The sequence below is a fragment of the Camelus ferus genome, chromosome 35, assembly GCF_009834535.1.
Source record: "Camelus ferus isolate YT-003-E chromosome 35, BCGSAC_Cfer_1.0, whole genome shotgun sequence".
Classification (NCBI taxonomy): Eukaryota; Metazoa; Chordata; class Mammalia; order Artiodactyla; family Camelidae; genus Camelus; species Camelus ferus.
Genome location: NC_045730.1, coordinates 2257435 through 2271058, shown reverse-complemented (window position 1 = coordinate 2271058; position 13624 = coordinate 2257435). Strand labels below are relative to the sequence as shown.

Here is a 13624-nt window from a genome sequence, read left to right as displayed (position 1 = left end):
CTGGTGCAACCAGGACGAGGCGGAGGCCGCCGCCCCCGCCCCCCCAGCACCACCACCCCCCAGGCCCCGTGGTGATGCAGGCTTCGTGGAATTCACTGATAAGCAGATAGCGGGCTGAGTGCCCCCACCCCCGTACAGACCATTACACATTAACTAGTATACAGGATCCCTGTGTGCCCTAGTCACGTGGCTCAGCGAGGCCTGTTCATCATCCGTTCCTGTCTGGGGGAGGAGGCAATTCGGTTTATTTACTTCCTTTAAGTGGAGGCACTGGGGGTTGAACCCAAGACCTCGAGCAAGCTGACACCGCTGGGCTATACCGTCCCCCATCACCTCTTCTCACCTCTCCTCTGCTGCGGGAAGCTGTCATTCAAAGGAGCCGACCCGACTTACAGCTTTAGTCACCCCGTTCCCTATCTTGTGTTTACCCGAGGCTTGGAGCTCCCTGTGGCGTCAGTCATAACTGACCTGTTTGTCTGCGCTCCCCGCTGCTGCGCTGGGAGTGGAGGTTTGAAAGAAAGGACGTCAGGAATCACCACCTACCTGCGCGCCCAGTTAGTAGCAGGGGAAACCCAGGAGACAGAGAGGAGGGGAAGCCCTCTGGGAGCCCTGGGTGGGGGGAGAAGTCCCTAGGGCGGTCAGCAAATGTCCCTAAGGCCAGATCCCTATCAGGAATGCTCTTCCGCTGACAGGGACCTTCTGTTCCAAGCCTCCCCGGCAAGCAAGCCATGTTAGGATCACAAAGTCCAGGTCCACCTAGGAGTTACCAAAACATTACCTCATCTGCAAAGAACTCCCATTAACCATTTAAACCCCGAGGTCAAACCGTTTTCCCAGGTCTCTGGAAGCGTCTCACTTTCAAAGCAGTTGTGAAGGTGACCCCTGTCTCCTCAGGGCAGGCGGCTTAAGGAGGCATCTTCCTAATCGATAAGAGAGAGGACCCTCAGCTCCCTGAAATTTCTGCAAAGTGAGAGAAACCACCCTTTTAGAAAAATACCAGTGCCAAGTTACGCGGAGATAAAGAAAAGAGGGGCGAGTATTTCAGAAAAAGAAAGTCCAAGAAGACTTTCCCTAAAGAGTTGATGTTGAGAGGAATGAAAACAAGTGTGCTGCCGTCTCCAGGACAAGTGGCGCGGCTCTGGGGGCTTCCACGGGGGGCGGGGGGCTTCCGGTAACGCAGAAGCACCACCTCCCTCTGAGTCCCCATCGCTTCCTCCCCTCCGCGCAGTAAAGCAGCGCTCACACCTCCTCTTTCCAAAGAAAAACTAACGCTAAACAAGTAAGGCTTAATGTCAGCCACGGGGGGTCCCCGGGCTCTGCTCTTGGTGAGGTGGAGTGACGTCCCAAGCAGGGCTCCCCGGGGGATTGCTGCCCCCAAAGGGATCCGCCCCGTAGGTCACACAGAACACTGAGCGGTGAGCGCCCTGACCCAGGTAACGTGGGCGAGACGGGCTCCAGGAAAGGAGGCAGAAAGGGAGTGACCACCAGTGTAGACGGCCTCACTGCAGGACCCTGTTTCTCAGCCGCCCGAGTGCAGCACAGTTGGAGACGGGAACAGTTAGGACTTGGGATGGACCCTGAGCTGCATTTGACCCCAGAGGAAGCGAGTTATCTGACGTCCCATCATCAGCCTGGTTGGTCCAGCTCGGAGATCGTCCAGAGAACGAAATGTGAAGCTGATGGGGGCGTCGCGACCCAACCTGGTCAGAGCGGGGCGCTTCCTTCTCGTGGGGTCACAGGGGCCGGTGCTGCTGAGTCTGCGTGGGGGGGAGTGTTCGCCAGCCCCTAAAAGCTAGAAGATTGTGTCATCCAGAAAGCTCCATAAAAATGTTCTTTAATAAAGACAACATGAGTTGGGCTGAGTTCACCTGGAAGAGAGCTAGATGGCCGGAGGCCTTCTCTGTAAGCGCCACACACGTTTTATTTGCTCCTCCCTGTGAAATTACCGGCGTCAGGTTCCCAAGTCGAGGGGACCCGGGGTACGTCCCGCGGCAACCTCACACACGTGACGCACCGCAGGCGGTGAAGACCACAACCATCGGGGATGGGCATTCCTTGTGATCTTCTTCTAACTCATCAACTCGCTACTGTAACTCTGGGAATCTGTGTTTACACCTCTTCAGGTCTCACTCCTCAGTCTGTACCCTGAATGTCATCCCGTGCAAAGACGGCATCTTTGACATTTTTCACTCCTTTCCTGTGACCTCAACCTCCCTCTTTCCTCTTTGGCTTCTTCCACCCTTTCTTGACGTTAGAGCCAGTGTTGCCTGGGAGGCCGAGGACATCACAGCACCGGTGTGCGCTCCCACTACGACCTGAGCCCCTCCTCCCTAAAGCTGCTTTGTCGTTTTCAGCGCGCCATCACTCCCATCACCAGCACAATGCGATCCCACAGCTCTGCTCCAAGCAGCCTTGGCAGCAACCTTACGAACGGTCGTGAGCCACATCCCACCCTCTCCCAGAGCTGAAGAATCATTTACCATCCCAGCCAGGCACACCTCGTTTTATTGCACTTGACTTTATTGTGCTTCGTAGATACTCCATTTTTTTTCACAAATTGAAAGCTTGTGGCAACCTTGCAGGGAGTAAGTCTGTGGGCACCGTCTTCCCAACAGCTTTTGCTCACTTAGTGTCTGTGTCACATTTTGGTAATTCTCACACTATTTCAGTCTTTTTCATTATTACTGTATTTGTTATGGTGATGGTGATCTTTGTGGTTAGTCTTGTAATTGCTTTGGCATTTTTTTAGCACTAAAGTATTTTTAGATTAAAGCATGTACACTGTTGTTTAGATACAATGCTATTGCACAATCAGTAGACTATGTGCACTTTTATGTGCACAGGGAAACCAAAACCTTTGTGTGACTTGCTTTATTGCAATACTGGCTTGACTTCAGGGGTCTGGAACCAAACCCCAAATATCTCCAAGGTGTGCCTGCATCTGGCATCTCCCCACGTTAGAACAGCCTCTGATCTTTATCTGATTGGCACACAAATTAGAACCACGTTTCAAAATTTCAGCAGTTTTTATTCATGAATGTCAGAGATTTCTTTTTAAAACAACCATAAAATGAAAGGCCATGTGAGGACCGAGCAAGAAGACAGCCGTCTGCGAGCGAGGAAGAGAGCTCTCACCAGGCACTCAGTCCGCCTGCACCTTGACCTTGGACCTCCAGCCTCCAGAGCTGTGAGAAAACAGCCTTGTTGTCTGAGCCACCTAGTCTGCAGTGTTTTGTTACAGCAGCTAGAGCTGACTGAGACACTTGGTTACATGGTCCATGCTGGAAGTATGTTGACATAGTTAAACCCAGAGTTTAAGAATTATTTAATATCCAAGTCACCTGGACTTTAAAGTCCCTGCTCGTCACAGCCCTTTCTGAGCCGATGGAACCTGACTCTTTCGAGAATCTGGGATCGTAAGCTGACTGGGAAGCTTCATAGAGGCTGTTTGCCGAGATCACAGAACCAAACTGTAATAAGTTTATTATTATTAGTCTAGCCAAATGGGAAGCAACTCATAAAAAGCCACGTGATGACAAATGATCTCAATGGCAGTTACAGGAAAAGCTGTTCACTTTCTAATCATCAGTGACGTTTGTGGGTCCCGACGTGGAAGCAGTGCCCTCGTTACTTTGCGCACTTGCTGGTGCCCATTCGTACAGTGGCCCTTGGGGTCGGGCGCTGTGAGCTTCCCCCCACAGAGGCAGGTTCCATGCTCCGAGGCACAGAGGAGTCAGGGAGCTCCGTCAAAGTCGAGCAGCTCCTGAAGGGCTGCACCCAAGCTGGAGCCCGGGCATCTGCCGGCTGAGTCCGCGGCGGACTTGGTTGTGTTCCTGGGGGGCTCCGTGAGCTGCGGTTCTGTGATGGGCCCCTCGGGTTATTCTGCTGCTGCCGCCGGACGCCTTCAGCAAACCTGAAATCCGGGGTGATGTATCTACACGGGGAAAACACTGCGAACTTCACCTTGCATAGACAAACGGCAGGAAAGCCCCGCAGAGCCACGGAGAGCTTCCTTGCGCCTCCCCCTTCACATCTGCACAAAGCAAGCATAAAAGAATGGCTTCGTGGTCTCAGCAAGTGGAAACTCTCCGTCCGACTCGCCGTTTGGCCCTGGTGATCTGGAACTGGGGTTGACTTCCCTGCCCCAGCTATTCGCTAAGCTTCCCTTCCTCTTTGTTCTGCGCAAACACTGCTTCAGGGCTCGTGCTTTATCGCACTGCCAGGGAGCGGCCCGACCCGGTGAATTTTTCACCAGTCCGAGGAGGGGAAAGTCCGCCCGCATTTCTCACAGAAACACACACATTCGCTTGCATGTGTGTGTGTTCCAGGCTTAGATTTTTCTCCCCACTGACAGACCCTGCTCTTGTATTTGGAAAACAGTTTCTCTATAAATCATAATCCTCTACGTGACCTGCCATGGACAGAGAACCCCAAGAACAGTCATCTGTTTGAACTGAACATTCAAATTATAGTAATTCTGGATTTTCGGAGAATATTTGCATTGTCTTCTTCTACGGGGCTAGGTCAGCTTCTTCTACAACCATCTGAAACCAGCGTTTATGAAAGGATCCCCTCAAAACTTATATAGAGAGACACGCCTGTCTTACCATAGGCGTGGAAAGCCGGGGATGGCTAACGCCGCAGCCTTGCTCCCGATACATGCTGAGGTAAGGGTCAGGCTCACGAGCAATAGGTGGTACTTACTGGACGCCTGGCATGTGCCATGTTCTGTTCATGGAGCTTAATTTTCATGTGCTCATGTGCTCCTCACTGGGTGAGGATGAGTGAGGATGATACTGGCTTTTTATTTGTTCTTTTACTTTTTGCAGGGAGGTCATTAGGTCTATTTATTTATTATCAGTTTTTTTTAAATGGAGGTACTGGGGATTGAACCCAGGACCTCGTGTATGGTAAGCACACGTTCCCCCACTTGAGCTGTGGCCTCCCCCCAGGGTGATGCTGTTTTCAGTCACTTTCTGTGTGTGTACTTATGTGAGCTTATCATTGGCAGGTGGGGAGTTTTCCAGGGCAAGCAAGCACTGTTGGAACCCTGGCTTCCTCTTTTTCCAGAGGGAACTGATTTTGGTGCAATTGCATTGCTACCTTTTAGGAGGGGAATGGACTCATCATGATTAGGAGGGTGATGTCAGTTGAGTAATTTTAGCATATGAATAAAAATGAAAATAATTCTGTGTTAGCCTACATTTATTAGAAGCCACGGCCCCTTTGATTCAGAGCAGCTTACACAACCCTGGACCATGAGATCATAAGCAAGGAAAACCCAAGTGTCAAAATCCCCTGGAGTCAGCCAGAAAGAGAAAGAAAAATACCATGTGATATCACTCATATGTGGAACCTTAAAAAAAAAAAAAAAACTTATTTACAAAACAGAAACAGACTCAGACATAGAAAACAAACTTATGGTTACCAGGGGGGAAAGGGGTGGGGACGGATAAATTGGGAGTTTGACATTTGCAGATACTAACTACTGTATGTAAAATAGATAAACAGCAAGTTCATACTGTACAGCACAGGGAACTATATTGAATATCTTGTAGTAACTTGTGAAAAAGAACAGGAAAAGAAATATGTGTGTGTTCATGTATGACTGAAGCATTGTGCTGCACACCAGAAACTGACACACATTGTAAACTGACTATATTTCAATAAGATAGATAGATATAGATAGATAGATAGATAGATAGATAGATAGATAGATAGATAGATAATAGATAGATAGATAGATACACACACACACACACACACACACACACAAAATCCCCTAGAAAGCCCTGGATTTTTTTAGACCATTCAAATACAATTTCCTCTTAAAATACTCAGAAAAGAGTGTGTTGCCATTAAAAGTTTTCAATGAAAGAAACGCTGCCATTAAGCTACAACAATTAAAATACCAGCAAGGTTCTAAAGTACCAGAGAACAGAAACCAAGCACAATTTTGTCCAAGGAAAGCTAACTGGATTTGTTACACTGTCTACCTGACAAAAGGAAATGGGAACACACTGGTTCAGAGAGCCCTGCAACACTGAGTACATTGCATTTCATGATATAGCCAGCTTCTAAACTTGTTCATAGATGACTCACTGAATTTCTGATCGGGGTATTAAACTATTTCTGATAATCAGTTCCAATCCTGTTAGACGTGTTTCCTAATTCAACTGAACCACAGTGATCTTTAGACTCGTAGGAGAGTCAAATCAGCTGGACGGAATTTGGTTAAACGAGGGTAGGAATGGATGCCATTCTGCACCTTTCCTGGCTCGTCCCGTGCCTAAAAGAAGGAGTAGACCACACTGATCTTTGAAAAGGACCCAAGAGATTCCAGCCACCCAATCTCACCTTCTCACAAGGAAGCCAAGTTCAATGAAACTGGGTGGTTTGGATCTTGCAGCAGAACAAGAACCCCAAATACGCCCAGGCCAAAGTAGTTCGGGGACCCAGTGTTGTGGGAACTGACCCCTAAAGAGGGTCTTTACAAATGTGAGAAAACCTCTGATTTGAGGAGGTTAGGTCCCTCTCGTTCAAGATGAGTTTCTTGGACCAGGGGCTTTAGTAGCTCCTGAGAGCTTGTCAGCCCTGCGGAAACTCAGTCCCCACCCAGACCTGCTGAACCAAAATCTGCATCTCAGCAAGGTCCCCAGGTGGCTGCCACGCACAGGAGAGGCTGGGAAGCAGCGGTGAAGGCTCGCCGCGGGGATGCAGAGCGGGACAGGACCTCTTCTCGGGGCCCTCCACGTTACAGGCCTGCTGCCCCTCGAGGAGACCCGCACGGACCAGGCAGCTCTGGGAAGTCTGCAAGCTTCCCTCCCCTGAACTGACGAGGTGAGGCCGCCCGCTGTGAGGGGCAGGCGCAGGCGGAAGGTGGTGGCGAGGAGCCTGAAGGAGCCTGGCCAGCGCGGAGTCTCCCCCGATACAGCTCCTCGCAGCGTCACAGAGCAGTCAGACTCCTTCTGACCCCAAACTTCAAATTATCCAAGAAAAGAGGTAGGAAATCAGCAAAGCAAGGCGAAGACCACTTCTTCACAAGTCGCCACGCTGCTTATTGGGGTCTCTAGTCCCCCAGCAACGCTGCAGGCGAGGCGGTGCTGTCCTAATTTTACAGATGAGGACACGGAGGCTCAGCGGGGTACAGTAATGGGCCCCCCTCCTGCAGCTCGGATCCCCTGGCCACCCCCAGCTCCCCATCCTGGGTGCAGTGGGGCCAAAGTGTAACGTCAGCTTCTGTCATGGGACCCTTTCCCCACAGCAGAGCAAATCAGTTCACCTTTGCAGGTTATTAGATTATACCCCGACCTCAGTGCCCCCATGCTAAGACAGGGAGGGCAAACTCATTTAAATGTGTTCTTCAGGGAAGACATACTCAGCAGAGTGAGAGAGCGGGCTTCTGAAACGCCGTGCTAAATGAGGCGGAGCCCCGAGGCCCAGATGTGCACAGCTGGGCAGGCCTTTTCCAGACGTCTGACTGTTAATACAGCTCCCCCACGTTGGTTAAATAAAAGTGATACTCCCGTGTCCTGTACCCTGCGCGCTGGCCGTCTTCCCCCCGTGCGCCCTGCGGCCTTCTGGAGGAGGGAGGTGTCATCCACCCAGGCAAAGCTGCTGGGCTTCCCCGGATGAGCCGGGCTGGTCGTGAGGCAGCGCAGCCCCACTTCTAAAAGAAGCCAGAAGATCTGCTCCAAAGAGAAGAAACTAGGGGCAACGATGAGCAAACTTAAAGACAAAAACCCCCAGAAAAATACTCATTTTTCTCTTTTGTTTCAGAGAAAATGGAAGTCATAAAGTTCCCTTGAAGTCATCTCTGTTCCTGTGGGGCTGTAAAATAAAAGGCAAAACGGGTAGAAATTACTTACAATGCAAACATGGCAAAGGGAAATATTGCTGTGGGCAGGTTACAGATGACTTTAGAGATTTGGGGAAGCTCAATTATCCAGGCCAACGGAAGCACAGTCATTTTAATCCGAAGATGGTAAACCTCTCCCTGTGCATTGGTCACGTATTAGAACAGGCTCTTATTAAATTATAGTGTTTTATAACGAGTAAATAAAATTGGTATCATGTTTACGAGGCAGAATTCCTACTATTTTTCAAATGGATGTATATTTTAATGTGAAATTGAAATTTAATATTGAAAGCACCAAACAATAAAAGCAGCCCTCCTAGTTTCAGACCCTGCTTATATTATTTTTTGAATTTTGTATCTAATAACATAGCACAGTAACACTGAAACAAGGTTAACACTCTGATACTATTTGTTTAGGAAACCAAGAGTGTTGCTATGGAAACAGACGTTCTGCATTACTATGGAAACAGTGACAGTGTGGTAAATAATGATACTGAAAAGGGAACCATGTAAACTTAACATCAGAATTCTAAGAAAAAGAAGCGAGAACGAGGAGGTGGCGGGAGGAGTTACGTGTTTTTGGAAAAGAAGCACAGTTGTGTACGCTTTTGTCTCCCGGCAGGACTTTTCGTGCTAAGTTTTCAAAACCTCAATTTCACTTCCACCATCCGTTAGTTTCTCTCTTATTAACTGTCCAAATTATAACCCATTTATTTTTTTAATTTTATTTCTTTGTAACCTATTTACCCTTCATAACAAAATTCACAGGAAACTCTTTGTGACTCAACTTTACTTTGATACCATTTTATAGGCCAAGTTACTTTGCCTAAAATTTTAAAATGGAAAAAAAAATCACAGAAAGCACATATTTAACTGATTACATTTTGAGACTCTGAAATAGTGTTTTTTTTTAAGTCTTGGACATAGTATTTACCAAATGCCATTTTTAAATGGGCTATTGAAGGAAAATGAGTTTTTTCTAAATGTATGACCACCACCTGAAACCATGTTGGGATGACGTTATCCTCTGTGGGTGTGTAACTGACTCCCTGGCTACATGGGGCCCTTCTAGAAGGTACTGATCATGTCCTACTTACCTTTGCAATTCCCAGGACGCCAACTAGACAGCGATATGACCAGGAAATACTCACACATGTGGAATGAATGAACACATCCAGTTATGACAGCAGCAGATGATAGTGAAACAACGTAATGCCTTAAAAACAACAGGAGGCAGCAAGATGCCAGCTCCCTGGGAATGAGTCCCTGCGTTTGCCCAGTTGTGAGCTTGAGAAGACCGACCTGACCTCATGGAAAAGGCAAGTGGTGACGACAGCTCAAACACTGTGAAACAAGTGAAGCAACTTCAAGAAAAGGAAGGGAGTTGGGGCTTCGCCATAAAAAGCTGGTCAAAGGTACGTGGTCCATTTGCACAGAGCAAAACCCGAGAATCACAGGTACTGATGTCTTTGGATATTTATGGTTGAAAACCTTTTTGCTGATGGGGTGTGATGCCCCAAATGTTTGGAAACCTCTGGTTAGATGGCCATTAAAATTACAGTGGCAATGGATACTTGATATTCATATGGGTATTTACATGTTACCCAAAGTACAACAAACTTGTTTCACAAGTAAGAACGTGGCTGGATTTCAGGACTATTCCAGAATCGGAGGTAAGGTCACCACTTCCCTCCTTTCAGATGAGACATTTCTGTGTAAATGACCAGGGGATGTGAGGGGCAGGGAGCGACACAACTGAAAACTCTTCCTGAGCCAAAGGCAAGTGCTCAGAGCACGATTCGCACCGCGGTGTGGAAGGCTTCCCGCCTCTGCTGCTCACTGAGAAGAGCGCTTTGGGTTCTCTGACAGAGCTCTGGAGCAGCCAAGGGTCGCTTATCCTCAGTCTTAAAAATATGTCTTGATCTGACACCAAAAGCACAGGCAGCAAAAGCAAAATCAAACCAGTGGGACTGCATCAAACTCAAGAGCTTCTGCACAGCAATGGAAACAGTCAAGATAATGAAAAGGCAACCTATGGAATGGGAGAAGGTGTTTGCAAATTATACATCTGAGACAGCATTAACAGCCAAAGTATATACGGAACTCTTACAACTCAGTAGCCAAACAAACAAACAAACTCTATTTAAAAAAAAAAAAAGGGCAAAGGACCTGAATAGACATTTTTTTTTTAATGAGTAATGGCCAACAGATACATGAAAAGGTGCCCAGCATCACTAATCGCCAGGGAAATGCAAATCAAAACCACAGTGAGACATCTCATACCTGACAGTTTGGCTATTATCAGAAAGGCAAGAGACAGCCGGTATTGGCAGAGCGGTGGGGGAAAGGGGGCACTGTTTGTGGGCATGTAAATTGGAATGGCCATTTTGAAAAAGTTTGGAACTTCCTCAAAAAATTAAAAATAGAACTACCATATGATCCAGCAATCCCCGTTCTGAGTCTCCATCCGGAGGAAATAAAACCGCTCCCTGGAAGAGCTGTCTGTACTTCCGTGTTAACTGCAGCCTTATTCACAACAGTCAAGACTTGGAAGCAACCGAAGTGCTCACTGATGGATGACTGGATAAAGAAAATGCGCCACGCATGTGCAGTGGACTATTATTCAGCATAACCAAGAAAGAAATCTTGCACTTTGTGCCAACACGGTTGGAGCGGGAGCACGTCGTGCTGAGTGAAACAGGCCAAACAGAGAAAGACAAATACTGCACGATTCCACTTGTGTGCAGAATCTGAAAGAGAGGCAGAGAGCAGGAGGCTGGGTGCCGGGCTGGGGGCGAGATGTTGGTCAAAGGGCACAACTTTCAGGGATAAGAAGAATAAATTCTGGGGGTCTGATCTACTGCGTGGTTTTGATCGTTAATAGCACTGAATTGTGTACTGGCACTTTTCTAAGAGTGTGGATCTAACCCACACACGCACACGCTCGCGCACACACAGTAACTGTGTGAGGATGGGTGTGATCATTTCACAGCATATACGTAACTCAAACCATCACACTGTCCACCTCAAAAATACAGTTTTTATTAGTCGATTATTCTTCAGTGAAGCTGAAAAAAAGTCACTTCTGAGACAAATAGTGAGCAGTAGCAAGTATGCACCCCAAGAAGCAGTGTCCCTCCTTAATGCGTCTCAAGACCCATATTTCTGTGAACTGCAGAGAAGTGTTGATAGGTTGAGGGTATGTTACCAACATGGTGAACGACCTGTTGGGGAAAAACAGTGACAATTCGCCGTCGGTCTTCCGCACAGCCCACGAGGCCTCAGACAGACCGCCTGACGCTGGTTTTCACTAATGCAAAAAACCGCGTGCAGAGAAAACAGACGGTTCTTTTCCTGGGTCTCTGTCCAAACACTCCAATGCCCCGTTTAAATGACATCCACCTTTCGATCTAAATTTTAATTACTGCGATCACATCGTTCAATTACTCGCTTTTCATTTTTAACTCAGTGAGTGAAAGTATAAAATGGGTCCCCTGAAGAAGCACACATGCCCGAGAGAACTCTCCCGGGTCCTCACTGGTGCAGAGAGATGTGTGAGACGGGGCTGCACGGTGGGTAGCGCCGTCCCAGGCAGCGACTGTCCGCAGCAAACCAAGGGGCTGGAAGGGGGTGGGTTACTCTCAGTGCATTTCCCAGCTACTGAATATCCAAGAAGAAAGCCTGCCAAGCAGCGGGGATGACTAATTACTTTTAGTAGCACATTGCGATTTCAAAGTTTCAGAGCGAGTCAAATTTCCATTGCGGTTTTGCACTATTGCCTTTCTCACTATCGCTCCTATTTCAATTTACACACTGGGAGTTTCCTCAGAGGAAAATAAGATGACGGCGGCGTATCCCGCGCTGTAAAGGCGGAGCCGGGCGAGCCGCCGGGAGCAGGACACCAGCTACGATTGGTCACAGCAGCCGCTGCGAGCTGCGAGCGAGCTGCCAGACCCACCCACAGAAAGTTAATTAGAAAAGCTCCCCCAAACAGGCCAGAGCTATATTTAAAGACAGCGTGAGTGAATTATTCAGTAAAGGTTTCTTCACAGTTACTCGTGGTCGAATGTTGCAGATGAATCTGAGTTTCAGTAAGTTCTACAAACGGCCAGAAACATGTCCATCCTTCAGAATAAAACCCAGTTTTCTTTAATGGTGGTAAATGATGAAGTCACTCCCAGGCAATGCGGGCCTTCTCGTGGGTGTGTCCCGCGTGTGACTCCGACGTTTTCACACTAATCGCAGATTTCTGCGGAAGCAGCAAAATTGTGCAGTGGTGCTTTTCCATCTTTGCTTGGTTTGAGACGTAAAGCCGCGCGAAGTGCGCGTCCCCCCCCCGGAACGCCTGAGCGCGCTGAAGGACCGCCTCCTCCCCACGCCTGCGCCCCTCACCGGCGGGGGCCGCGGCCCAGCTGCGCCCTGGCCACGGCCAGCGGGAGCACGCCAGGTGCTTGGCCAGTGAAGGGGGGCGCGCTGGCCTCTGTGCCCGGCCCCCGTCTGCAGGACCTGGGCCCTGCTTTCCCTGCCTCCTCTCAGAGACACCCTCCCTCGGTTCGTCCCCTGAGCCGTGGGACCCTGTGGAAGTCTCAGTCCCTGTTTCTCCCTCCCTGTCCTCTGAGTCCTGGCAGCACTCACTGTCCGAACACTCGGCGGCCTTCCGTCCGTGAGCCGCCTGTTGCGGCTCCGGGCCCCGCACGCTGCCTCCGCGGTGAGCTCCGCGGGCCTGGGTCACGCCTGCCGCGGCTCCCACTCCCTCCCTGGGGGGCGCATCCAAGACAGCGGCGGACGCCTGCCCCGCCGGGCCTGGAGGCCGGCAGTCCAAGGGCGAGGGGAGGGCAGGGTGACCCCTCCTGAAGCTTCTGAGGGAGAGCCCGTCCCAGGGCTCGCCCCCGCTGCTGGCGCCTTGCTCCGACCTCCGGCGCATCCCCGGTCTCTGACTCCGTCGCACGTGGCTTCTTCCTCTGTGCGTGTCTGCGCCCTGGTCTCCGCTTTTTTATAAGGACACCAGTCTTACTGGGTTAGCCCCACCCACCCCCAGGTGACCTCGCTTTAACATAGTTCCTGCCGTGGAGACCCTCTCTCCAAACCCGGTGACATTCTCCGGTGGCGGGACTAGGACTTCAACAGAAACTGACACAGTACAGCTACCGAAGGCTGCGCGCGGACGCCTGAATGCACACACAGACACACAGCCTTCGATGGCCGAAATGCTGACATCAGAGAAAGAAAAACAGGACAGGAAATGTTCTGTGAGGCTCGAGTTGCTTGAAAACCCTCACTCGTTTGCATGTTTTGTTGGTAAGGTCTGGGGGCTCCACCCATCCTCCTTCTGGTCCCCCCTTGTCCCCCCTCCCTCTGGTGACAAAAGCAGAAACCACCGCCTCTGTTTTCATACTCACCTACTGGACTCAGAGATGAGAGGGCTGTTTCCGTCCCTGTTTGCACTTTCGAATCTCACAGCCTATCTGAATTGTCTTTCTAGCGAACCCAACACGAGATCTGCAGTCAAGAGAATTCAATTCTGTTTCATATTCTTCCTCAAAGTCATCACAAAGGGCAAAATAAAATCAAGTCTTTTTTTTTTTAATTTTAATTTCTCATCTCTAAGAGTTAATGAGTTCACCTGGGTTTAAGGAGGTTTGTAATGGATTTTGAAACCCTTGCTATTACTATTTTTATTATAATGTTGGATTATTAATACCAAGCTAGAAATGCCACTCAGTGTGCAAAATGAAGTGATAAGTACCGTTTGGCTTTTAAGGAGCA

General features: G+C 49.2%; 1 protein-coding gene across 1 annotated transcript; it reads right to left on the bottom strand.

The window, feature by feature from the left end:
• Positions 1-675: 675 nt before the first annotated feature.
• On the bottom strand, positions 676-13167 carry LOC116661531. The gene is made up of 2 exons (XM_032473801.1): positions 11632-13167; positions 676-685 (listed from the first exon to the last, which is right to left on the bottom strand). Exon 1 carries the CDS (start codon positions 12780-12782, stop codon positions 12030-12032), a length of 753 nt encoding a protein of 250 aa, XP_032329692.1. The 5' UTR covers positions 12783-13167; the 3' UTR covers positions 676-685; positions 11632-12029.
• Positions 13168-13624: the final 457 nt, after the last annotated feature.

Excerpts from the sequence above, each read along its gene's own strand:
- LOC116661531 (XM_032473801.1), bottom strand. The coding sequence starts at position 12,782 with ATGCGCCGGAGGTCGGAGCAAGGCGCCAGCAGCGGGGGCGAGCCCTGG.